The 27607-nt window shown below is 39.3% G+C and overlaps 2 protein-coding genes across 18 annotated transcripts in view; one reads left to right on the top strand and one right to left on the bottom strand.

Annotated features, from left to right (window-relative positions):
* The first annotated feature begins 3095 nt into the window (after window positions 1-3095).
* On the top strand, window positions 3096-23698 carry Letm2 (leucine zipper and EF-hand containing transmembrane protein 2). Of its 5 annotated transcripts, none has more exons than XM_047551175.1 (11): window positions 3096-3101; window positions 4515-4596; window positions 6091-6541; window positions 7857-8000; window positions 12425-12562; window positions 13074-13274; window positions 15173-15292; window positions 18908-19021; window positions 20798-20890; window positions 21582-21683; window positions 22349-23698. In XM_047551175.1, exons 2-11 carry the CDS (start codon window positions 4550-4552, stop codon window positions 22409-22411), a joined length of 1473 nt encoding a protein of 490 aa, XP_047407131.1. In that variant the 5' UTR covers window positions 3096-3101; window positions 4515-4549; the 3' UTR covers window positions 22412-23698. The 5 variants fall into 5 exon arrangements, with proteins under 5 accessions (XP_047407131.1, XP_047407129.1, XP_047407133.1 ...); XM_047551173.1 differs by lacking the exon at window positions 3096-3101 and adding an exon at window positions 3220-3550; XM_047551174.1 differs by lacking the exon at window positions 3096-3101 and adding an exon at window positions 3706-3999.
* The window catches only part of Fgfr1 (fibroblast growth factor receptor 1), a 58854-nt gene continuing 49207 nt past the window's right edge, over window positions 17961-27607 (bottom strand). For all 13 annotated transcript variants that reach the window (XM_047551165.1, XM_047551166.1, XM_047551162.1 and 10 more), the window contains one exon: window positions 17961-27607. In XM_047551165.1, the coding sequence (XP_047407121.1) occupies window positions 27431-27607 (177 nt within the window). In that variant the 3' untranslated portion in view covers window positions 17961-27430.

Raw genomic sequence — 27607 nt, 5'->3', positions numbered from 1 at the left:
ATTGTAGTGATCCATCTAGTTGGTACTACTGCAAGAAATGATCATCTTTAGAAGATTCCTACACGTCAATTATTATTATTGTTATTTTTAAAATATTTGTTTTAGTTGTAAATGGCTCTTTTATTTATTTATGTGTGGTGCTGAGTATCGAACCCAGGACCTCACACATGCCAGGCAAGCGCTGTAGCGCTGAGCCACAACTTCAGCCCTATTATTATTATTATTATTATTATTATTATTATTCTGGGAATTGAACACAGGGATGCTTTACCACTGAGCTGCAACCCGTCATTAGTGTCTTTTGTTTTGGGACGAGGTCTCTCCAAATTGCTGAGGAATTTACTAAATTGCTGAGGCTGTCAAACCTGCAATCCTCCTACCTCAACTTCCCGAGTTGCTGGGGTTACAGGTGTAGGCTCTCAGCACAGATAAATTATTTTAATGGCCACTAATTATCTATTAATTTGTTAACCGTGTAAAGGTGATATTGTGAATTAAGAGCTCCCATTGCTATTCATCTCTTTTAATTTTACTTATTTATTTTGACATGGAGTCTCACTATGTTGCCCAGCCTGGCCTGCAACTCCTGAGCTCAAGCAAAACTCCTGCCTCAGCCTCCTCAGTAGCTGGGACAAAAGGCAACATCACTACCCAAAATTTTAAACTATTTTTAAACCTATTTTTTGTAATACCAAAAAATACCAAAAAAAATTTTTTTGTAATACCAAAAGTTTGTGTAATACCAAAAGTTAAATGAATCATAAAAACACATTTTTATTATAAATATGTCCTAAAAACAGATCGCTAAGGGAGCCATCTGAGTCATTTGATTCTATCTCCTGGAAAGGGGTTAAATTTGTCTTTCATTTTTTCTTTTCCCTACCTTTCTTTCTACCTCAATCCTCCTTTTTCCATCTGCCTGTAACCTCCATGCTTTGTTGATAAACTGTCACCTTGATATGGAACCTGAATTTTCCCCTTGAGGAGAATCTTGTAAATTGTTCCCAGGAATTTTATTTTAGCCAGCTTCTAATAGCTATGCTGACAATAGAAGTTGAAATTGGGCTGGGGCTGTAGCTCAGTGGCAGAGCGCTTGCCTAGCATTCGAGAGGCACTGGATTCAATCCTTAGCACCACATAAAAATAAACAAACAAAATAAAGGCATGCTGTCCATCTACAACTACAAAAATTTTTTTTAAAAGTTGAACTTATGTCAAGTAGATTCATATAGTCTTCTCTGCAAAACATTAAGATACATTACTATTTAGGGAAATGAGCACAAAAAGTTACAATATACATTTTCAGCATCTAACATCTTCTGAGGCTTAGAACATGCTTACTCCTCTACATAGAAAAGGAGCAGACAGTTCATCAAAGCAGAAATCCAACACAGTTCTCAGAGACAGAATTAGAGAAAAAAATTTTCTTTTTTTCTGATGATTTTATATAAAAACTCCTTACATATCAAATCATGTATCCTGAAAGTCAAAGAAATTGCCAAGTCTGATAATATGAAAAAACAGACTTTGCTTTGAACAAATGGATTTCAGTAAGAAGGGTTCTTAATCCTTTCTCTTTTAGAATAGAGTTGCTGACATATGGCCATGGTAGAAAACCTAGCTCATCTTTCAAATGCTAGGCATGGAATTGTTCATCTGGTTTATGAATACTTAATGATTTTCACTGTGCCTGGTTGTAAGTGAATACAATGCACGAATAAGAATATTTCCTGGTATAAAATGTCTCCCAGTGAACTGGGAAGAATATTTTTGGATCCTTTATGATCTTTTCCAGAAAAGAATGTGTTTATGGTAAAGCAGTGATTAATTTGTGAAATCAATATGAAAGTTATACCTATATTTTAAAATTCAAAATTTTCTATCGTGAATTTTCAGGGAGGGAAAGGTAAAAGGAAGGAAAGTCTTGTAGATTTTAATTCTAGTAAACATAGAACGTGAAGTGAAACATTTATGTGGAAAGTTAGGCATCAGATATGCACAAAGGGGCCTCTAGTGGCCAAACTGAAAAGTTTTACCTATTTAACAGTTGATTCATTTGGTTATTAGCTGAAAAATGCTTTGTGAATTAAAGGCGGTCTGCACTTCTTACTGAAATTTAATACCCGCCATCTTTCATTTTTACAAATGTGCTGCCCAGATGAGTAAAATCTGTAGTCGGTTTACATGTGAAGAGAAGCGTTCTTACTTGAGAAAGCGATCCTTGGTCTAGTGTAAGGGTAAAGCCACTACAAATTTTCTCTTCCTTTAAAAGAAAGCCAGATCAAATGAATAAGAAGGGATAACTGGGGAACAAGAATATTTCTAGATCGTTCTCTTTCCCAAGATGGCTCAATTTCACATTGTAGGAACTGAAGTGCCTCCCAAAGCTGCAATGCGTACGTCATTTCACAACTCGTATAATATACATTTTAAATATAGAGATTTCTACACAGACTACTCATAGCAACACCTGTTAAGAGAACATCTCTAAAGCAAAAAAAAAATTTAGTGGAATCCAGATTTCCACGTGAAGCTTTCACAGCATTCGGACCTTGGGCCTGGAAAAAAAGCCGTTCTGCCACGCACTTCAACCTCCTCCCTGCTCAAGTCCCCCTAGGCAGTTTCGGAGTTGGAGGAGGGCAAGGGCCGGAGGGAGAACACATCAAAGTGATGTCATTCGTGACTCGGAGAAGGTTACCATGGAGACTATCTTGCTAGGGCAAGAGCCTCTTTAATCCAACCTTCACTCAAGGGTTTCCCAGGAGGATAGCCACAGACTACAGAATGTGGACAGACAGAAAAACGCCAGTCTTCGATCCTCCAGCACCGACACTCTTTAAACTAAACCCAGCGGAGAAGTCATTTTGCTGGTGAGACCTTGCTGCTTCCTGGGTGGCTACGGTGAAGGACGCCCGCCCTCCCAGAGTTTGAGAGTTCATTGGTTGGCGGTGTCGTCACTCAGAGTGACGTCACGGGGCGAGGGACAAGAGGTGGAGTCATAGAGACTTGGCCTCGGGCCCTTCTAGCTTGAAGGGCCGGGGAGGAATTGGGAAGGAACTGGGAGGACCTCGGCGGCCGTTCCCGGGAGCCGGGCCGAGGAGGTAGGGGTGGGCGGGCCAAGTCCTCAGGCTGTTACTTGGACCGTGCCTGCGCGTTCTTCTCCAGAGCCCGCTCCCTCTGCATCCTGCCCCTCCCACCAGCGCCCAGTTTCCCCCACGGTTTCCAGTTCCCACCGCGCTCTCCTCCGCCAGTGATTTCGTCCTCTTCCCTGGCCTCCCAAACTTTGGAGCTCAGCCTCCATTTCCCCCTCCATCCGCGCTTCATTTTCGAGTCTCTTCTGTGTCCTGAGCCCTCGTTCTCCTTGTCTTCATTTTCAACCACACGGGTCACTAGAGTGATCGTTCCTGTGTCGGCCCCACCCCCGCACACACACACAAAATCCCGGGACCCCACCGCAACAGTCCACCCACACACTACGCGCGCGAAAGTCGCTGACTGAGGAAGCAGAGGGCGCGTTTTGCACCCGGGTGGTGACGTGCCAGCGTCAGAGGTAACCCCAGGAACCCTGGGCGTGGGGGCCGTGCGAAAAGCCAGGCCGTGCTGGCCGCCGTGCTGGCCACCGTGCTGGCCGCCGGTCTGCGCCCGGGCCCGGACAGCCTGGAAAGTGGTGGCCCACTGCCCAGAGCAGGAGTGCCCGGTGGGAGAGCGGATTTACGGCCGCAGCAGGTCTTGTCTCGCTCCAGCAAAGCATCATCCACCGTTGGGCTGGTTCCAGAGACGCTGAGCCCTGTTCAGAATGTTAGCTCTGTGGTTGAGATTTCCGTCCAAGAAAGACCCTGATGCTCCCTTAAACCCATTTACAGGAACGCACAGTAGATAGTATGAGATTAAGGTTCCTTACAGCTCCTTGCTGGCCCTAGCTGAAAAGCGCCACTTGATGGAGGAAAGCTCAATTTGGGCTCTGGAAAATCGCTAGCGCCGTTTTACCTGCACTTGAATGTAGGCACCATGCATATCTTTTCTGCTACATAAGTGAGATTAGTGAGTACTTTCAGGCTGTAGGATTTGGGATAGCCTGGCCAAACATGGAAAAAGCTAATTGAAAATAAATCCATGGGAGGAGGAAAAAGGTAGGGGAGAAGAAAACAAATTCAGGGTATTTGCTTTCGGCTTGTATTCTTAGTCTACAAATAGATGTGTTTTTCTCATCTTAAATACCTGCCAACCATCAAAGGAAGATTACTAGACATATTGCCCAGAAATAAAAATGTCTTTGACGGTCATATCATCTTGATAAGCATTATCATCTTAGAGATCATTTCTGTGTTTTGGGATCTGAAAGGTCCATTCTCACATCCAGAGCTAAGAAAATATTGTTAGGAATGAACTGAAGGAGGTTTTGTACTTTGAATATGCAAATTTTCTGCCCTTGCCATAGCTAGAAACATTTAAATTCTCATATTGTTTAATTGATGTCTTTTAAAAATACTAAATTGTTACTACTTTTGTCTTAGGTCTCTTTGTTAAAATTGTTCAGAGAAAAGTAAATATGGCATTCAACAGTTGCAATTCAGTCTTAGCTTTTGTCCGCACAAGGTAAGCACTGGAATCCCCCCTCCATAAGTTTATGAACTTCATTCTTCAGGATGGAAAGGATATGTGTAAAAGGATTGACTTAGTACACAGTTAAAACCTTGTTGACTTTTAATTATGTTTGTTCTTAGGAAGCTTACTAAAATCTTCTATATGCTTTAGAATTTGTGCTGAGAGATTTTGTAGAGGTCTGGTACAGGTAAGATACAAGATGTAGTGACAGGTGCAGTGACACTCAGGGGGTTGAAGCAGAGGATTGCAAGTTTGAGGCCAGTCTCAGCAATTTAGTTAGACCCTTTCTCAAAATAAAAATTAAAATGGGCTGGAGATATAGTTCGTTGGTAGAGTGTCCCTGGGTTTAATTTCCAGTACCACATACACATAAGTATGGAGTAGTTTTAGAGTGACACCTCTATAATTGATGAAGCCTTTTGATGTAAAAATGAGTAAAATGGCTAATGAACAAGTCCCTTCTATGGCAAATTCCTGTTTCATTAAGGCATGTTATCACATTGTAAATTTTCCCTTTTGGTTATTCAAAGAATATTTTTATGTTGGCATGCTTCAAAAACACTCAGCAGGGCTGGGGGTGTAGCTCATGACTGGCATGCATGAGGCTATGGGTTCCATTCCCAGCACTGGGGGAAAAAATCTACTTTGTGGCCTGAGCCTATAATGCAGCTACTCAGGAACTTGAGGCAGGAGAATCTCAAGTGTAGGGCCAGGCTGGGCATATAACATAGGCAATATAGGAAGAGCCCGCCTTAAAAAAGAAAAGAAAAGAAAAAGAATGAAAGAATATAAAAAAGCTTGGATCTATCTTATTGTCTTAAGTGAAGACTATAAGCTGTTGTGATAGAATGTAGAGCTCCTTGACTGGGAATACTCAATTCTAATTTTTACTTTGAATGTTCTTGAGAAATTTTAGGTGAAGGGCATTTCAGCTGTAAGTGCCTCCCATTTAAGGGAGACCGGAGACATTACATAGACAAAGAGGTATTATTTGATTGGTTACCCCCACAGGGACCATGGAAAGTTTCATTAAAACATTCCTATTGTCAATAGAGAGATTAAAAACACAATATGATAGTCCTTAAAGACAATATTTTTGAACATAATAATCCCTGATGGAAAGATGTGTGCTAGTAGATTTTAAAATGAGTGGTTGAAGAACTTCTAAGCAATTTATCCTTAGAAATTAACTTATTAATATTTCTCATAGAGCATATTTGAACATATAAAATATTATTTATCAGTTGAGGCAAAAAATTATATTTGGAGTAGTGTAGCTCAGTGGTACAGTATATGCTTAGTATGTATGATGCCCTAGGCTATATCCCTACCACCACCACAACAAAATATGTATATTTCATTCACTAATAAACACCAGCTGCCTATAGGCTTTAAAAAGTTTGGTTTTAACTAAATATCTATTTCTTTAATTTTTAAGTTTGTAATAGTATGTGCTCAACTCAGAAATGTTGCTCTTTATTCCAGATTCCCTAGCCATTTTGTCCATCCTATCTGCTCTTATTCCCCATCACTTGCATTTCTTCACTTGCCAGATTCTCATTTAAATAAGACATATATGAAGAACTATAGAAGCAAGAAGTACTGTTATCCCAGTCAGTCAGGCAATAAAACACTTCATTTACGAACTAGACCAATACAAAAGCTACACACATCAACTTGCTGGCTACAACAGAACCCTGGTAAACCTCAGCTGGAGCAAATCCCAGAAAAGGCAAAGGTGATAATCTCTCAGTCCACAAAAGAAATTGGAACAAAGATTAAAGAAGGAAAGCGATCTTTCAGACAAAAAATTATGGATGAACTTAAATATTATTATAACGGATTCTACTTACTTTGGATTGACACCAAAATTGCCACCAAAGTGGTTTGGAGACTGCTTCATGGACAGGTGCTGACCAGACGAGAGAGACGACGGGTAGGCAAGAATCATATTCAAGCAAGAAGATGTGAAATTAAAATGAACTATTTGGGAACCAAGTTTTAAACTTCATTTTAAATATCCCAAAGTAGCTTGCCTTGCATACTCAAGGCTCTGGGTTTGATCTCTAACACTCTCCATCTCAAATCCTAAAGTAGGAATAGTTAACTACTGGTGAAAATGAGTTTCTTCACCTCACAGTGCTGGGGATCCAACCCAGGACCTTGTACTAAGTAAATGCTCTACCCCCAGCTTCATCCCCAGGCCTCAAGAAAACCAGTTTCTTACTGAGTTTCTTATTGGTCTACAGCTGACTTGCTGTACAGCTTTAGGCAGTATTCTTTGTTGTTTTATATATTTGTCTACAGAATAGATATGTTTTTTAATTTCTCCAAGAGATTGAGAGATTTCAAGTTTAATGTGCATCAGAAATGCCAAGTACTGTTAGCCAGGCATGGGCATACCTGTAATCCTAGGGACTCCAGAGGCTGAGGCAGGAGGATCACAAATTTGAGGACAATCTCCAACAACTTAGCAAGGCCCTTTGTGAAAAAATGAAAAGGGCTGGGAATATAGCTCATGGATAGAGCACTCCTGGGTTTAATCCCCAGTACCACCAAAAAAAATTTAAAAGAATTGGGGGAGTAGCTTAGTGTTAGAGCACCCCTGGATTCAATCCCCAATACTGTGGGGGGTGGGGAGGGGAGAAAAAAGAAATAATAAATGCAAAGTATTGTTAATATAGTAAGCATAGGGGCTGGGGAGATAGTCAGTAGAGTGCTTGCCTTGTAAGCACAAGGCCCTGGGTTCGATCCCCAGCACCAAAAAAAAAAAAAAAAAAAAAAAAATATATATATATATATATATATATATATATGTATATATAGTAAGCATATGCATTTTAAAAAACAATTTTAAAGCCAGACACAGTGGTACATGCCTGTAGTCCCAGGTACTGGAGAGGCTGAGGTGGGAGGATTAATTGAGCGCAAATGCTCAGGACCAACATAGTGAGACACTATCTCAAAAAAGAAAAACAATAAATTTTAACTATGTTATTAAAGTATGGCAGACCCTTCACTTAGATGAAAGCTAAGATGCTAATATTATTTTTTGATTGTTATAGATTTCCTTGAAGAGATCCATAAATAATACTTAAGAGCTATAGGTGAAGAGAAAAATCCCACCTATTTTTTGAACAGCTGCAGAAAACCTATCTTGGGCTCTTAACACTTTAAGAATCAAGGCAGGCTTTTCTGTTCTTAGCATATCATAAAATAATGAAATATTGCTTATGCATTTAATTCTTTAGCTATTGAGAACTTGTGCTGATTTCTTCCGCTTGGTTCCATTTATGGTATTCATAATTGTACCCTTCATGGAGTTCTTGATACCAGTGTTTCTGAAACTCTTCCCAGAGATGTTGCCATCAACTTTTGAAACTGAATCCAAAAAGGTATGTAGAACTTTTGAACTTAAAAAAAAAAAAGAGAGAGAGACTTTATTTTTTGGACCAGTTTTTAAATTTACATGAAAATTGGGCAGAAAGTAGAGAATGTCCATATACTTCTATCCCCCATATTACACCAGTGAGGTGCATTTGTTGCAACTAAAGAAATCATATTGATACATTCATTATTTAAATCACAGACTTGACATTTGGGTTCACTTTTGTGGTATACAGTTGTGGGTTTTGTAAATACATAATGTCATCTATCTGCCTTCACATCATCACACACAATAGTTTTACTGCTCTAAATATCCCCTGTGCTCTACTATTTGTTCCTTGTGTGTTCCTTCCGCAACCCATGGCATCCACTGATATTTTTATTTTTATTTTAATTTTTGTAATTTTAGAATTATATATATTCTCTTTCCTAGAATGTAATATACCTGGAATCATGCAGTGTATAGCCTTTTTAAGCTGGCTTCTGAAAAATAGTATAACTATAGGTAAATATATAAAAAATTTAAGAATACTGCCTAAAATTATACAATAAATCAGTTGCAGATAAATAAGAAACTCAGGAAGAGCCAGGTGTGGTGGCTAATGCCTGTAATCCCAGCAACTCAGCAGGCTGAGGCAGGAGGATCACAAGTTGGAGGCCAGCCTTGGCAACTTATCAAACCCTATCTCAAAATAAAAAACAAAGCCTGGAGGTATAGTTCAGTGATGGGTTCCCCTGGGTTCCAGCCCTGTACTGAAAAGGAAAACTCAGCAAGAAACTCTGGTTCTCTTGGGGACTGGAGATGTGACTCGGTGGTTGAGTTCTTGCCTAGTATGGTTAGTGCCCTGGGTTGGATCCCCAGTACTGTGGGGTGGGAGTAGAGGAGGAGACTGCTTCTCACTAGTAGTTGATATTTCTACTTTAGGATTGGTGGGGAGTGTGTAGTGGTAGTGGGGATCAAATCCAGAACCTTGATGATAAGCAAAGGGATATTTAAGATGAAGCTTAAGTTGAGTTCTGGCAATATGCATTTAAAATTCTTCCATGTATTTTCATGGCTTATTTTATAAATTTTATCACTGACTAATAGTCCTATGTATGGATATACCATGGTTTATCCATTTACCTTTTGAAAATTGGTTGATTCCAATTTTGGGCTATTAGGAGTAAAATTGCTATAATTGTGTTCAGGTTTTCATATGGATGTAACTTTTCAGTTCATTTGGGTAAATAACTAGGGGAGTGTTTGCTGGATCAAATGATAATACTATGTTTAGTTATATATGAAATTACTAAACTGTCTTCCAAAGTAGCTGTACTAGGGCTAGGGCTATATCTCAGTTGGTAGAGTGCTTGCCTCGCATGCACAAGGCCCTGGGTTCAATCCCCAGCACCACCAAAAACAAAGTAGCTGTACTATTCTGCATTGCCAACCAGGAATGACAGTCCTGTTGTTCTACATCTTCCCCAGCATTTGATGTTGTCCATGTGTTAACTATTAGTCATTCTAGTAGATATGTACTGGTATCTCATTGTTGCTCTCATTTGCAGTTCTCTCATGATATATGAATGTTGAGCATATTTTCATGTGAATATTTGCCATCTGTGTTTCTTCTTTGAGGAGGTGTCTATTCAAATCTTTTGTCTACTTTTTAATTGGGTGGTTTTTCTTCTTATTGTGGTTTTGAGTTCTTTGTATATTTTGGAAAAAAGTCCTTTATCAGATAAATAATTTGTAAATATTTTCTCCTAGTCTGTGGGTTATCTTTTTATTCCTGACAAGTGTCTATCACAAAGCAAACACTTTTAATGAAGCCCATCTTACCAATTTTTTCTTTCATGGATCATGCGTTTGCTATTGCAGCTAAAGACTCATTGCCAAACCCAAGATCACCCTAGATTTTTCTCCTTCTCTTTCTGAGGAGTTTCATAGCTTTACATTTTACATTTAGATCTATGATCCATTTAGAGTTAATTTTTATGAAAGGTGTAATGTCAGTTACATTACAGTTTTGCATGTGAAAACTGTTTTTCTAGTACCATTTATTTTGAAAGAGTATCCCTTCCCCACTGAAGTTTAATTAAAAAAAATAAAGATAACAAAAAACCCACTGTGGTGACTAATTAAACAGTAGGTATGATTTATTCAGCCACATAGACTCTTCAGTGCTGAGTAGTCCTTAAGAAGAAGGTGCCTGATGGTTGCCATCAAGGGGATGAATGAGAAAACAGAGGTACTTTTCCCCTTCTGTGTGACAATTAGACAGTGGTATGAAAGTGTGAGCAAAACTACTAGAGGACAGAAATATTTCACAGGAGAGGTAACTTTAGAACTGAGACTTAAAAGGGTGAAATTTTGCCACAGTTTGAAAAAGATATTCTAGACAGAAAGAATAGCACTTAGTCAGGCGTGGTGGTACATGAAATCCAAGCAGAATCTGGAGGCTGAGGCAGGAAGATCACAAGTTCCAGGCCAGCCTTAGCAATTTAGTGAGACCTTGTCTCAAAAACAAAAAGGGCTGAGGATGTAGGTCAGTGGTAGAGCATGCCTGGGCTCCATGCCCAGTATTGGAGGGGGGGAAAGAAAAAGGAGAGATAACCATGATTTAGAATTAATGCCACAGCATTCCAAGGAAAACATTAGTGAATACGGGAAGGTGGGGGAATAGGGGAAGTGATTTATCTAAATATTACCTTTCCCTGGAATGCCATACATTCCCCAAACATACATATAGACACACACACACACACACACACACACACACACACACACTCAGTATTCCAGAGAGGGAGTCAGAGGAGCTTTCTGTGCTCCTCCTGCATTTCTCTAGTCTGGCACAAGCTTGTAATCTCAGTGGCTCAGGAGGTCGAGGCAGGAACATTGCAGTTTTGGGACTAGCCTCAGCAGTTTGGAGAGACTCTGTCTCAAAGTTTAAAAAAAAAAAAAAGGGCAGGGGGTCTGCAGATGTAGCTCAGTGGTAGAGCAAACTTGGGTTCAATCCCCAGGACCACACACACACAATAATAAATAAATAAGAACCATATATTTCTCTTACATAGCACTTATTTGTTCTATTTTTATGTTAATTTGTGGAAGTACTGGATTATTATTAGTCACTGTTGTCCATCTCACTAGAGTAGAAGAGGCCTCTTGGAAGAGGGCAGTAACTCATCAATTTTTGCTAATTTTAATCCTGAGTACCTAGTATATGGTATTGCTCAATAAATAAATGGATAACTGGGCATGGTGGCACATGCCTGTAATCCCAGGGGCTCCAGAGGCTGAGGCAGGAGGATTGTGAGTTCAAAGTCAACCTCAGCAACTTAGGGAGGCCCTAAGTGACTCAGAGGGACCCTGTCTCAAAATAATATGTAAAAAAGTGCTGGGGATGTGGCTCAGTGGTTAAGTGCCCTGAGTTCAATCCCTTGTACCAAATAAATAAATTAGATAGATAGATAGATAGATAGATAAATAGATAGATAGATAGATGGAAGATATGAATGAGAGACTAAATGGATTCTAACCATGGTATTGCTGTTGTGTATTTTTGTTTTGGCTGGGTCGCTTAAGATGTAAAAATCAATGATTCCTATGATTGGCTGATCATTAGAATCTCCGGGGTGACTTTAAAAACATTTTTATATGTACATACATATATAAAAACATATATTTACATGTTACATATAAACATTCATATGCATGCATATGTATGTTTTATATATGTATATACGTGTGTATTTATATGTGTATGTTTTTAAGTTGCTTGGGAAATTCTAATGATCTAATATATATAGATATAACTAGATATAGATATATTCCTCTTTTTTTCTATTTCTCTCCGCCCACAAGCACCCTGACCATGGTTAGATTGAAAATGCTACCACATGGCATTTCTCATGATGAACAGGGATTAAGAAATACTGGTCAACCTAGTGTCTTGAGAGTGTACATTTAATTCCTCTTTGTATAGTGCTTTTTTTCATATGTACCAAAACACTTAACTAACTGTATTGTAATTAACTTTATCTATTCTCTAACTACTTCAGCATAGAATTGATTTCCTAGTTGTCTTTGTAGTGTAAGATCCAGGGCTACTCAGACCAGGAATTGGCTCAAGTAGCAACCTAGTTGATTAAGAAATATACCTCATTCTAAATAATGACAAAGCCTTCCAATGAGGGAACATTTTGGACCTTTTAAATGCTTATGATCATCATATTAATGAGAAATAAATGTAAGGTTAAGGAAACAAGTTTCAAATAGAAGATATTTTGTATTTGCTCTGGTTCTTGCAAATCCCAATTAAGCTTGCAAATAATATTAATATAGTACATGTTATAGGCATGAGCAATAACAAGGTGATAGTTATTTTTTCCATCTTTGCCAAGTTGCAGTCATGAAAGATTAACTTTTTCCTCTTCTACTATTAAGGAAGAAAAACAGAAGAAGAAAATGGCTGCAAAGTTGGAAGTAGCAAAATTCCTTCAAGAAACAATTACAGAAATGGCAAGGAGGAACAGAGCCAAGATGGGAGATGCCTCTACACAGCTATCATCCTATGTAAAACAGGTGTTAGTCTTTTATATCATACCAAAAAACTTCTGAGATGGAGTTATATGAAAAATGCATGTCATCATGGAGCTTCCAAATTGTTCAAATCTTTGAAATTGCTAATATGTAAGTTATAAAATACAGTAATAGTAAACATACAACATCATAAACACTTATAGTAGTTTGCAGGAAAGCCTAAGTAATCAATATGTTGATGATAACTTCTTGGAAAGAACAGCACAATTCTCCTTATTTTTCAGGTGATTCCAGTTCCAGACAGAAAATAGAGTTCATGGGCTGGGGTTGTAGCTCAGTGGCAGAGTGCTTGCCTAGCATGTGTGAGGCACTGGGTTCCATCCTTAACACCACATAAAAATAAACAAATAAAATAAAGGCATTCTGTCCATCTATAGCTACAAAAAAAGAAAAGAATGTTCGTAATGCTTTGATGTCTATTTCAAAAGTCTTTTGGGAAGGTTACATTTAGTAGGAAATACATTTTAATTAGTTTCTTTGTCTTATTGCCTAGGTCCAGACAGGCCATAAGCCCAGCACAAAGGAGATACTTCGTTTTTCCAAACTCTTTGAGGATCAGCTAGCCCTGGAGCACTTAGATCGACCTCAGTTGGTTGCTCTTTGTAAACTGCTAGAATTGCAGACCTTTGGAACCAACAATTTGCTCCGCTTTCAGCTCCTGATGACACTGAAGTCTATAAAAGCAGATGATAAAGTAAGAGCTTAACCATAGCTGAAGGGGATTTGGGAGGCATTGGGAGGCATCTTAGGGTGCCTTTGTGATGAAGTGCAATATTTTCTGCTGGGTCTGCTCATGGATTGATTCTGGCAAAATGAGTGGTTAAAACAATCATTTTAGGAATTGTTTGTTACACTGGGACCCATTTTCTTAAGAATGCCATCATAAGCAGTCAGTAATTTGGATGTCTTAGCTGAGACTAATCTAAAGCAGTTAGGACCTGCTGGGAAGGAAATAGCAGCTCAGTAGATTCCTGGCAAGGCTTTACCCTGCACACCTCTGCTCCCCTACTGAGGAGCTGTTGCCAAAGTAAATATTCTGCTGAGTGAGTTGGGCTGGTTAGAAGCGGGTGGCAAAGCATAATGCTGTAAGGAAAAGCAGAGCCTCGACATCTTACAGAAGGCACCATTTTGACTATAACTACTAATTAGACTCCTTAAAAAAAAAAAAAAAAAAAAAAAAAAAAAAAGGAAGCGTTTCTTGAATCTAAATCAGCTGCTATAAAACATTCTACCAGTGGGAGCAGGCGTCTCAGAAATGTGAAAGCATGATCCTGTTGGCCTTATTTTGTTTTACATGTTGCTTTCAGAACTTTGGAATAAGCAATACTGGTACCAGAGGTACCATAGTTTTGGATCACATCAAGCAGAAACTGTTATTTATTGAAGGAGTTTTGTGGTCCAGTAAGAGCATTCCCACGGTGGTGGTAGGGGACAGTGGGGGAAAAACAGTACTGGGACATGCAACAAATGGTACCATGAAAGCTTTTCAAGTGCAACATTTTTTCTAATAAACCCTAAAGATGCTATGGAAGGGAAAAGAAGATGTCACAACCAGATACTGCAAAATGCAAGAGGGGAAATACTTTGTTGATAAAATGTTGAGGAGTTGTAGAAATATCTCTATTATTAGCCAGGTGTGGTGGCACATGCCTGTAATCCCAGCAACTTGGAAGGCTGAGGTAGGAAGATTGCAAGTTCGTGACCAGCCTCAGCAACTTAGTGAGGTCCTAAACAACTTAGCAGGACCGTTTCAAATAAAAAAAAAGTGTGTGTGTTGGGGGCGGCGGGGGGGTGGCGCCCACTGGGGATGCAGCTCAGTGGTTAAGTGGCCCTGGGTTCAATTCCCAGTAACAAAATAAAACAAAGAAAAAAGAAAGAAAGTTCTCTATGTGATGGGCCGACTCCATTTTGCTCTGAGACTCCATGTTATGTAGGAAATAAACTCCCATGGGAACACCCCACCTCTGTGCCCATCATCAGTTACTTGGTGTGACATGTTTAATAATATACAATGGCAACTACTATGTAGTAAAGAATTGCTCTTTTTTGATTCCTATTGCTCCTAAACAATGTACCATGTGAACAGTGATTATGTGGATGTTAGTAACCATTCTTTAGTTTGGACCTAGGTAAGGGTCATTTTGACCCACTTCTCCCTCTGTCAATGATCTCATGATGTTAATGTGTAATTTTGAATCATAGCCACACTTATGATTAATGTGATTATTGGTATAAAAACCCCTACAACCCTGTGGTCAGGGCTGTTCTCCCAATAGTCATTTTTTGGGGCATTGTGTGAGACAGTCAGCCGGCCGGCTTAATAAAGACTCTCAAATTTGGACTTCTCAGTGGTGATCGGTCTGTTCTTAAGTTGCACCCCATAACATTTATTAATACCTGCCAGCAGGATTTCCTTCTTTAAACTACACCTTTCCTAAGTCACCTTGAATTTTTTAGTGTCCTGGACTTTGCAGCAGTCCGTGCAGGGAACAAAGGATCAAATAATCAAATTCTACTGATTTGCTGGAATGTAGGGGATTAGATAAAATTGGAACACAAAGATCAAACACAGTTCCTTAACATTTCTTGCAGATGATTGCCAAAGAAGGGGTGAAGGCTTTGAGTGTTTCAGAACTACAATCTGCCTGTAGGACCCGAGGGATGAGATCACTGGGTCTTACTGAGGAACAACTGCAACAACAGCTCACAGAGGCAAGTAGATGCACTCCCAGTCTCTTCTCTGGAGCTCTCTCCCCTATGATTTGCAGACCTCATCTTGTGAATATTTACTTTGTAAGCTGTTTTAGTCAGCTTTCCATTGCTGTGACAAAATATGGGAAATAATTTATCAGAAGAAAAGTTTATTTTGTCTCAAGGATTTCAGTTCATGATCACTTGGTCTTATTGCTTTGGGACTATGGCAGCATAGTTCATGATGGCAGAAGTGCATGGCAGAGGTCATATCAAGGTAGTCAGAAAGGAAAAAGGAAGGGCCTAGGGTCTCAAAATCCCTTTTAAGGGCATGTCCCCAAATGACCTAACTTCTTGCCACTAGGCCTTACCTCCTAAAAGTTCTACCAACTCTCAACAGTGCCATAGGCTGGTGACCAAGCCTTTTAGCACATAGGTTTTTGGGGGACATTTAAGATCTAAACCTTAGCAAAAGTGAACCATTTTACCTGATTTGCTTTACTCATTGAACAGCAGAACACTGAAGAAGCTAGATTTATTTTGCACTTTGATTGGGACAGGGCATTTTATTAGCTTTCTATAGCTGTATTACAAATTACCAGAAACTTAGTTCACAGTTCCATAGGTTAGAGGTATAGGCTGTGTTCCTTTCTGGAGGATATGAGGATGAGTCCATTTTTAAGATCATTCAGTTCAATGACTGAAACCAGCTCCTTATAGAACTGAAGTCCTTATTTCCTCAGTGGTTTCAAGCCCTGGACTGCTCTCAGCTCCAAGAGTTACCTATATGCCTTACCTCTTGGCCCCCTCTATCTGCAAAGCTAGCAGTGGACTTGTTACATGACAGATCCCCCTCACACTTCAAATATCAAACTTCCCATTTTTGACCTCTAGCCCCAGATTTAAAGGGTATTAGGTGAGGCCTAACTGGAAAAGTTCTCAAGGTCAACTGACTTGGGACCTTAATCTCCAAAATCCCTTCATATAACACATAGAATAATGTTTTATTGAGTACCTGTGAGACAGTGTGGGTATAACAGGAAGCAGGAATGTTGAGACCACCTTTGAATTTTGCCTACTCTAGGTACTGTACCGGTCTGAGCAGAAATTCTGATTCAAGTCGTTTTATGGATGTGACTCTGTCTAGACATATGGACCTCACCTTGTAGTGCCCAATTAATGCTGCTCCAAACCAATTCAGTATTTGCTTTGCTAATAGATGTTTCATATTATCCTTCAGGGCTGGGGATATAGCTCAGTTGGTAGAGTGTCTTGCAAGTACAAGGCCCTGGGTTCAATCCCCAGTACCACAAAAAAAAAAAAAAAAAAAAAAAAAAAATTATCCATCCAATAGTAATTTAATCAAAACTACCAATGCTTTAAAACAAAGGGATAACTCCTATTAAAATTCTCATTTTTATAATTTAAAAAATGTACAGAGATTATTTTTGGGAAAGAAGCCATTGTTGTGACTTTGAAACCATGGTCAGGAACTATTTCCTTTTACATGTGGGACCAACTATATTTGGAAGATGAACATATTGTAGAGACACTTAAAATCATGAATTTCTTTTTTTCTTTCTTTCTTTTTTTTTTTTTTTTTTTTGTGGTGCTGGGGATCGAACCCAGGGCCTTGTGCTTGCAAGGCAAGCACTCTACCAACTGAGCTATCTCCCCAGTCCATGAATTTCTTAAAATTGAAGTATTAAATGTCATAGAGTATTATACCGTCAAGTTGTTTTCTTGAAAGGGTATATTATTTTATAATCACCAACAAGGGAATAAGAATGTTAACATAATCATATTGATATTCAGCATTAAGTATTACTTAAAGAATTCCATTAAGGATAATCCTATGTTGTTTAATTCACAAAAAGAAAATTGAAAAATGGTAAACATGACATATCTTCACCTTACTCATATGATAAATTAAAACTAAGAGATGCCACATTCACTATTATATTGGCAAAGATCAGACGTTGTAATCACACTGTTTTTTAAGAGGTTGGGTAAAGGGGCGTTCTTGCATTGCTGGTAAAAAACCTCCATGAAGAGTAATTTGGCATTATCTTTCAAACTTTAAAAATTCATATACTCTTTGACTCATCAACTTTACTTCTAGGAATTTATCCCATATTCTTGGACATGTGCAAAATGAAATATGTATAAGATTATCTATTGCAGCACCATTTGTAATAGCAAACAATTGGAAATAGCCTAAAAATCATTGATATGAGAATCACCAAATATACTGTGGCATTTCCATATAATAAAATTTTTTACTAGTATTTAAAGAGAATCAGCACTACATCTACCTACATCTACTGATGTGAATCAATTGCCAAGATAACTCATTAAAAAAAATGCAAAAGACAAAATTGTGTGCACATTACCCTTTGTGTAAAAATTTAAAAGCATAAATCAGCCAGGTGTGGTGGTGCATACCTGTAATCCTGGCAACTCAGGAGGCTGAGGCAGGAGGATTCCAAGTTTGAGGCCAGCCTCAGCAACTGAGACCCTGTCTCAAAATAAAAATAAATAAGTAAATAAATAAAAAAGGGTTGGGGAAAAATTAAAAATGGCTCAGTGGTTAATCACCTCTGGGATCAACCCCCAGTACCAAAATAAAGATATTTTATATATGTATATATATGATGTCGTGGAGGATTATATAAGGAATCTGGTACCAAAGGTTACTTCTAGGGAAGAAGGTGCCTTGAGAATAGGGGTGGAAGGCAGACTTGTTTTTTTTTTTTCCTTCAACATCTTTTATATTTTACATCCCTAGAAAAAGAATCCCAGGATTTTCTCTCCTGTATTTTTGCCTTGCTTCTTCGTGGTCTGTGATGCCAGTTTAAGTTGTCAATACATTGAAACCAAACTGACAGGATAAGCAAATTATTCTGCCATTTTTCTAGATCTTTGAGCTGCACATCAAACCTGGGGCTGATCACAGCTTGTTTAACCTGCCTGTGAGGTTCCCAACAATTTTCCAAGCCCTGATCATCAGTGACTTCAAACTGACCAATGTAACCATGCTTCATCATTACAGAAAACAGATGACAACTTTGGAGCACAGCCTAATAAGAACCTGGCATTTGCCTCTTTTCAGCATGTTGATGCTCTTGAAAGCATCAGCCAGGACATTCAGGCACACCATTATGGCAGCATGGAAAGAGGGTGGAAGAACCAGACTTATTTTTATTGAAAGCATTTTACTTTTTGAATTGTCTTTTGTTTATTTATGAATGATCTAAAAACATTTTAAAAAAGAAAAGCTTGGCCTACTTAATACTTAAAATTTTACATCTCATCCTCATTCTAATGTTTGTTTGGTTAATGAAACCGATTTATTCTTTCATGCCACTTTTTGTCTTAGAGAAGATGCTTAATTACTTTAATCCATAATTGGATCGGGAACTTAGTTGCTCCCTCTCCGGGTCTGAGATCCCACTACAGTGTGTGTGTGTGTGCTGCTGCCAAGTACTAGCACTGGAAGAGAAGTCAGTTGCCTGGTGTTTTTATACTTGTTCAGCATAAGTGGGGGGAAGTTGCAGCTGAGGGAAGCAATAGATGACTGTGGGTCACTTCAGCTTTAACATTCTGTGATTCTATTATATTTTATTCTTTGTCCAGTGGCTGGACCTCCACTTGAAGGAGAACGTCCCTCCTTCTCTTTTGCTCCTGTCACGCACCTTCTACCTGATAGATGTGAAGCCAAAGCCAATTGAGATACCACAAAGTGCAGAAGTGAGTAACTGGGTTCAGGGAGAATCTGTATGTGTCCACAACTGTCTTGTTTCCTCTTATAGTCAAAGCTGGCATTTCTTTTGGAATTTGGCCCAACTAGCTTTAACATCTTCTTTATAATTCTAAAAAGAAAAAATTAAAGACACTCAACTCATTTCCTTACTCTTTTTTTGCCTTCAACTCAGCAACTTTTTTCCTCCTGTTATTTCACCGAAGAACCAACTCAGGATAGGCCCAAGCACTGCAGCACTTTGCTCTGGGTACATCAGAAAGAGCTTTTCACTACTATGTGGTTTCTAGTCTTCATAAGCAAGAAAGGAAATATGACTGTAGAAGATGCTACACATGTGGTTTAGCAGATTAGTCTTAAGTACTCAAAGTGAGGACAAGTCTTTTTTCTTTTTTTGTTTTGTTTTTTTGTACCAGGGATTGAACCCAGGGGCATATAACTGCTGAGCCACATCCCCATCCCTTTTCAGTATTTTATTTAGAGACAGGGTCTCACTAAGTTGCCGAGACTGGCTTTGAACCTGTGATCCTCCAGCCTCAGCCCCTGGAGCTGCTGGGATTACAGAAGTGTGCTACTGTACTTGGCTAGGACCAGTCATTTTTAATCTTAGATATGATGTTGACTCCCTAGGCCAAGCCAAGGATAATTAGTTGAAGCATGGAATATCTACTTCAGTAAATGATTTCCCCTTATGTATTTCCACAGAATATTCTGATTTGGGGCAATTTTGTACAGACTATGAAGGCAGGCTAGTGACTTCTGGATCAAACCCCTGGATCCATTCAAAACAGACTTAAGTTTTTTTGTCATTCTTAGACTGCTTTCAGGAGCAAGGGAATCTTGGAGGAATATGTCTCAGGCTAAATTTGGATTCTCAAAATTATTCTTTATGGGCATTAACTCTATTTAGATGTTGATTTCTGGAGTAAGAAAAAGGAATTAAGGACAATGTGACAAGCTCCTTGGAATTTTATTGGTTGTTCTTTTCATTCATGTTTTTAAACTTCTATAAAATGAGAACAAGTAGCATACCAGGTTTCAAAAAGAACTTATGATATCAAATAAAGAATGCTATGACTTTGAATTTAGATAGCTTCCTTTCCTCCAAAGGACACAAAAGAGGTTATTTCCAAAAATTAGTGATTTTTTTATCAAAATCTAATTAATATAATTTTTAATGATAGATTGACTAATTATTTTATCATTACTCCTTCATCTAACCTGTTATCTATTGTTATTATCTTTCCTCATCTTGCTTGTTACCGAGGGCCTAGACCATGCTAAGCATATACTTTAACCACTGAGCTATACCCCTAGCTTTTTAGGTGCTTTTACTAAGCAATGCCTACATTTTTAGTCAGGCAAATTTACCATTTACTATGATACTAAAAACAATAGATGTCAATTTTGACTATGTCATTGCTATTAGAAACTGATAAGTAATTGAGAAATGGCAACTTCTTTTTGAGACTAAGAACAGGACCAATATTGGCAAGTCACTGGCTTGTTAATGACTGAGGATTTCAAGTACTAGAATTTAATTAGAGTGCTTCATTTATAAGTAGAGGGCTCAAAACTCAAATAGTAATACTAAGTTGCTATTTCAGGGGCATATTTCATGTTATTCACAAAGGGTGTAGTTTGGAGAGGAAGTGAGGGATTTAATGGAAAGCAAAATGTGCTAAAAAGCACTGACTACTATAAAAGAACTTGAGCTTCAGGAAAAGCAGAAAGCTAATGCTTATGTAAAATGTTATTTTCATTAGGCTGCAAAGATAGACATTCCTGTGGAATCACCTACTTCCCCTGACTCTAAAGAAGACACGGTAGATTCTGCACCTCAATTGAAGGGAACTAAGGTTAGACAATTACTTCTTGCTTAAGTTAAAAATATAAAGTGCTACATTAATTTTCTCTATTTTTAATCCTTTCAACGAAACTGAATTTATTCCTTTATTAAGGAACATTTATTGTACTGTTTGATCTGTTTCTAAGGAAGTTTAACATTTGGGATTAAGAGTGTGGCTCAGTGGTTGAACCCTTGCCTAGAATGTGCAAGACACTGGGTTTGATCTCTCCACCACTGGGAAAAAAAAAAAAAAAAAGTTCAATATTTGGTTATATGTAACTGGATTCCAGATTTTGCCTTTTGAATTCTATTCCAGAATATGAAGCAGTTGTGGGCTAAGGATATAGCTCAGTGGCAGAATGCCTGTTTAGCATGTGCAAGACCCTGGGTTTGATCCCCAAAACTGCCAAAAACGAGAGAACATAAAGAAGTTGTTTCTGAATATGAAGTAGTTGTTCTTGGTAGTCATGATAGTAGATCCACTATACATTTAATTTCTAAATGTTTTCTCTTCTCTAATTGTTTCCATCTAATTTTACTGCCACATTTGAAAAGCTAGATAGAAGATGCCAATTTCTATCTTTTTGATGAATGCTTAACTTATATAATGACACTTTTGGTTTTAATATTGTAATCCTTAATTGCAACCATCACATTCTGTTTTAACATCAGTAATCCAATTCTCAATTGTGATGTTTAAGGATGAAGAATTTACACAACTGCCATCAGTGTCATCATCACCCAAAACACCATCAACACCTATTTCATTACCTAAAGGACCCATTACTTCTTCTAAAGAAGCTGTAAGTACCTAACAAGAAAGAAAACAGAAAAAAGCTTTCCCTCTAGTTATCTCTAAAGGTAGTGAGAATCTATAATTATGACCATGGCAAAACACCACACAGTTCTTCCTGTCATCCAAACAGGAAGTTGTAGGCAGAACTTTAGTCATCTTTTATAAGATGTACTATATGCCTGTTACCTCAATTACCCAAAAGTAAAAAAATTACCAACAAATGCCATGGTGGACCAGACCTAAACACGTTAAGTCTAGAAGCTAATTACAATACAGGCAGATCCTTATTTTTTATGAACTAGATGGAAATAGTTTCTGTATGTTATGTTTTACACAGGTTTCTGATGTCAGGAAACACTAGAAGAAAAGCAATTAAAATTTTAGGAGACATACTTATAAATAAAAAAATATTTATCTATTCACTCTTCCCATTTGAGTGAAGGAGTTTGGGGCAAGGGCAAAAAGCATGACACAAATAAACAACAGGGGAGGTCACAGGACAGTAGAATTGTGAAGTGGCAGAGGACCAAAGCTGCTGATATCTGTGAACACAGCATTCTGAAAGTGATCCCAAGGCACTTGGGGGCCTTGTTTACCTGTCTTCTTCATTTTCATTACCAAAGTAAATTTATAAATTACTAATTGCAACCAATGCCTATGTTTTCTACCTAGACACTCCAGGCCAAATCACAGAAGACATCCCAGAACAGCAAGGCTAATTCAAAAGGAGCCTAAGAACTACTTGAGGATGGAGCTCGCTCCCTCCAGCTATCAGCCCTCTTCTGCAGTGGCACCCATGAAGAACTTCAGGCTAAGACAGTATCTGGTTTGAGATAGAGGATCAGCCATTTAGTCCTTGGGGCAGTCCTTTGGGGCCTTGTAAACATTCCAGATGATGTCAGCAGTGACACCAAGTTCAGGCCATTTAGAGAAATGTAATTGCAAAGTCCATTTCCTCTGTACCATTATGTCATCCCACTAAGCTGTAAAGTCCACCCCCACCACCATGTATTTTTTTTTAACAGTTTCCTATTTGTGTGCATGTCTTTTAAGAAAGGAAATTGTTTTGCATAATGGAATTATCTTGGCACCTTGGATATCTTTGCCTCCTATGGTTTGGAATCTTGAGTCAGAACTTGGAGACTCCAAAAGTCATTTTAAGAGCACCTAAGCCAACTTTTTCAGAATGATCCTCAGTAGGAACAGAAACAAAGTACCCTGTGAGACAGGATGGATATACTTCTCAGTAAGGTCTTTCTAGATATAAAGGAAATGCTTCTTAGAAGGGAAAATGGGAAGCTAAACAGACTGGCAATCAAGACTTGGCTACTGCTTAACTGTTCCAAAACATCCTCCTCCTGGGCTTGCAAAGGCTGCTGGAATCTGGGAGGTGGTCACTATTCTAGCACATATGGCTTTCATTAGCCACCATTTTGCTAAGAAACATAATTAAGGGTTTAACGCTTAACCATTTGTTTGTGCTGGGTGTGTGTTTTTTGGTCAGTTTGTCTCTCACAAATAAGACTTTGTTAGTCATAGGGGTTGGTAAAGTTTGATATAATCCCTATGCTACTTAGTAACAAGTAGAATATTTAGTTATTTATATTCAGTGTTTTCATTATTATTAATAGTGAAACAACTGAACAGATTGCTATGCAGCTGACCAAAAGCTTTCTTCCTTTGGGGAAGTGAGAAGGACAAAGGTATTTTAGCCTGTGAGTGATGAAATTAGATTACTTGCTGTGAAACTGAAAGAAGTTAGGTGGAGTCAATTAAACCAAGTAAAATGCAGATCTGCTTCACCTGGAACCACCTATATGATAAATGTCACCAGCACTTTATAGCAAGAACATGCACTTTAAAATGCTTCCTAAACTTCTCCATCAGAGGATAAACCCACCCTGTCCTACCAGTTAATTTCAGCTCCTTAAGGATGATGAATCCCTACTTGCGAATACAGGATTCTATGGATATTGCTATTGGCAGAGCCAAGTGATTCACAATAAATTTTCCCATTTTTAAGATGATGGGTGTTTTTTTTTTTTTAATTCGTCTACATCTCAGGTATGAATTATGGGAAAGGAATAAGCTAAACTTGCTCAGGTTTGTTTCATTTGAATGAGTTGCATATGTAATTGGGTTGTTTACAATTCTTTCAGCCTTTCCCTATGAGCTGATTGGGAATGGTTAGGTTGAGGGGGCCTGGCCACTTTTGGCCCAAGTTGGCCTTCACATATTTTTTTCTAATATCTAAGCATGTAAGACACTTGACACACTTCCCCCTCTTAAAGAGAGTAGCTGTCCAAGAAAACTCAGGAATGTTTCTTTATACTTATCACTTAGGGTGTTTGGCTGTTGGGTTCCATGACTGTTAGATTTAGCCCCATGCCAAAACCTGGCTGATGTTGCTCTGGCATGATTAGCAATCAAACCTGAGGGGGAACAACCCTAATTTGTAGCATTTGCAGGTTTCAGTGATGTAATACTTCTACCAGGCTGATTTCAGGCCACCAACATGAAATCACTGAACAATGCAGAGTTGGAAAGAGATGTGCACCACTTGCTCTAGGTCTCCTGGAATCACAAGAGACAGCTGAACTAGTTGGCATCACAGTTACCCAATGCATCACTTCCATGTGCCAAGGCACGCATCTGGGAGGCAGAACGATACAGAAGGTTTTCAATATTGCTAAGTGTCGACCAGAGGGAACTTGCCTCCTACCGAGTCTTCTTTAACATCTGAGTTCTTGTTGATATTCCCCCTTCCTGGTTCATCAGTTGAGGGAATGAAAGGCAATGCCAGGTTGCTTTGAAGCCCCCTCCTTTCTATCTCACTGCTCTCTACTCTACTCTGCAGATGCAGGTTCCTTGGCTCTACCAGCTACTAATATCATTGCTGATCTTTGGTATTCTCTAACATCCAACCACAGTGATGTTAGACTTAGCCGGTGTCTTACTCACACAGAATTCTGTTCCAATACAGAGTTGGTGGCACTTATGGTCCTGCACTTGTGCCAGGAATAATACTGTAATTTAATCACTGCAGTACAACTCATAATAGTGATATCCAATCAATGCTCTGTAATGCTAAACCTAGGCTAAAGACTTGTCACTCACCACCAGTACATACTCACAGGTAAGGTCAGATTAATATTACTTCAAAGCAAACTGGCACATTCCCTAATGGTGTGAGATTAGCTTGCTGGTGCCACCCAGTGGTGACTGATAGACACAGTGAGTTTGTTAAGATAGATTTCTTGCTTCATCTCATGTTCAATCTTACTTACCTGAGATCAATACATTACATTAGCAGTGCCAAGGGAATGATGATCTTCAGCCTATGGCAATTAGGAAAGATGGAAAGGCAGTATTGATTAATGCTATGGTGATCCCAGGCCCTAATCTTTTAACCCTCAGGAAACCAGGCAGATTCAGTGCTTTGACAGCAAAATGTCTTCATTAGATAAACTGGATTTCCTTCCCCAGGAGAACGAATCTGGTCATCTAAGTAAAATGGTCATTTCATTTTCTCTCAGGTCAATTTCACTATTTTTTATTTGACAGCCAACCCATCCTCTGGGGAAATTTGTGGGTGATTTGAGTAGTAATAGCAAGGACATCATTGTTATAATAATGGTACCTTATATTTCTCTAGCACCTCTCCTACAGGCATATAAAGCCCTTTATAGATCCTCCATCCACTCACACAAAATCATATCAGGTAGGGCCAAGGCAGAAATTACCACCATTACAAGGAAAGACACTACTATATGGTCTCAAAGCACATGATTTTAAGAGCTAAAATTCATTTCCTGGTTCCGTTCACTAAATTATGCCTTCTTTAAACATAAACACAAATGGTAATATGCCAACAGTTGCATATTTACAGAGAGAAACAAAGATAAGGGAATTTTACAATGGTTACCAACACAGCTGCTGCCAAAATATGCCCAGCTCAGAGAGTTAATTTAAAGCAGCAATCCCATTTTCCCTACAGAAATGCTGAACTTTTTTGTTCCAGCAGTTGCCCAGCAAAAAGCAAGCTTTAAGGACAGGCTGAGTAGTACTAGGTTGAACAATAAGGTATAGAAGAGCCAGAATCCACTTGGTGAGGGCAGTGACAACCAGCAGGTGGCAGAAGTTTCCAAGTAGCCAAAAACCAAAACATTTAGAGATTTTTTTTTCCTTTTCCTGAGGGAGGAGGTGGAGTTTGTACAGGAAGAACTATAGGAAGCCAAGAACTGTGATAGACCCAACAAATGCAGTCTGGTCATGTAGATACAGGAAGAATGGTTTGGGGGACAATAATAAACAGAGGAGGCTGGAAAAGATAAAGTGAAGGGACCTGAATGTAGAAGTAGATGACAAGTTTTCCCTCACTCAGAGGCACAGGCCAAGCTACACCCACATCACAGGTGTTAGGGGAGCCAACTATCTTGGGTTTGAGTCTTTGCAGACCTTTTTGATCAGTCTTTAGCTTTCCTCTCAGTCACTTTAGGTTTTTTTTTTACCCCTGGGTTGTTCCAAGGCCCCTCCTCTCTGTGGCCCCTTCCCTGCTTCCTCTGAGGAAACAATCTGTGGTTGTGGGCTGCTTGGTCTTGGCTTTCTGCCCAGCACCTCTAGGGCATGATTCCTGCCAAGATGCAGACATCTTCTTTTCCTGCCTTTCCAAAAGCATGGGAGAGGCAGGAAGTTTGTCCTGGAGGTCTGGGTGCACAACCTAGGAGGAAGAGATTACCAGGGAACTGCAGGGAACATGGTGCCCGCTGGACAGACAGCCCACGGACCCTTAGTCTCCCTTCTTTCCTGTGTTCATTTGCTCCCTTTTCACACAGCCCGTATAAAAATGAAGCAGCAGCAAATTTTATTGAGGGACCTAAACTGAAAATAGGTTTAGAACATAATTTAAAAAAATAAAACAGCAAAAGTAGCAAAAAATATATGACCTTTTTAAAAACATTTTCCTTTTTTTTTTTTTTTCTTTTTTCTTTTTCTTTTTTTTAATATATAGCAACTGATGCCTCCCAACCACCAGGAGCATCTTACCCAATGGGTAAATCTCTGGTAACGACCCTTTTAAAAAGACATGTAAATATATACTCAGATTTATACACTTTGTGTTTTCTTCATAGCTATATACAAAGCCCCTAGTTCAGGGCTGGGCCCCAGGGCCACACCACTACTCCCAGTCTTTGCCTCATCATCCTCTGGTACCAGGTATTTGGTCAGCAAAGCAAATTAGTATTGGAATTAATATGCCACTGGCACCATCCATCTGGAGCAGAGGTTACCTTCAACTGAGGCTGAAGCATTGAGCTCCCTATTGCTGTAGCCCTGAGGACAAGGCACCTGCCACCAGAATGCAAGGGACTGACAGGTTAAGGTGAAACAGACAATACCAATACTAGAAAGCTCAGTAAAGCTCTCACTTGCATGCCTGCTCACTTCCCACTCCCCAACCTTCCAGGCAGTGCTGGGTGGCAGGGAGGGGGTCTTGGTCCAACACCTGGGAAGGAACAAAGTGGCCACCAGCAAGTACCTGCCTCTTTGCTCCTCTCTCTCACAAGCAGGTTGAGAGGAAGAGGAGGAAGAGAGAGAGCTCAGTGGGTGCAGGCAGGCCACACAGGAAGGCCCCAAGTAGGCAGCTGACTCCTGCCAGCAGGAAAGGGGCAGGGAAAGGCAGTGAGTCCAGCAGGGAGCTGTGGGAAAGGGACACTGTTGATGATGGAGGTTGGGGAAGGAAGGGGGTGGCAGTCAGCGTCGTTTGAGTCCACCATTGGCAAGTTGGGTAGGGTGTCGGGGTAGACAGGGCTCCTCAGGCAACGGCTCATGAGAGAAGACAGAATCCTCCCCTGAGGAGCAGGTAGAGCTTCGGGTGTCAGGAAAGCTGGGCGAGTACTGGTCTAAGGGCATTGACAGATCCAGATACTC

This window comes from Sciurus carolinensis, chromosome 4 (genome assembly GCF_902686445.1).
Source record: "Sciurus carolinensis chromosome 4, mSciCar1.2, whole genome shotgun sequence".
In the NCBI taxonomy this organism is placed as follows: Eukaryota; Metazoa; Chordata; class Mammalia; order Rodentia; family Sciuridae; genus Sciurus; species Sciurus carolinensis.
The sequence above is the reverse complement of the archived record's forward strand: the minus strand, read 5'-3'. Positions and strand labels throughout refer to the sequence as shown.

Coding starts and splice junctions, on each gene's coding strand:
- Letm2 (XM_047551175.1), top strand. CDS start 4,550: ATGGCATTCAACAGTTGCAATTCAGTCTTAGCTTTTGTCCGCACAAG. Junction 4,597..6,090: donor TTAGCTTTTGTCCGCACAAG/GTAAGCACTGGA, acceptor TCTTTATTCCAG/ATTCCCTAGCCATTTTGTCC. Junction 12,563..13,073: donor TATCATCCTATGTAAAACAG/GTGTTAGTCTTT, acceptor CTTATTGCCTAG/GTCCAGACAGGCCATAAGCC.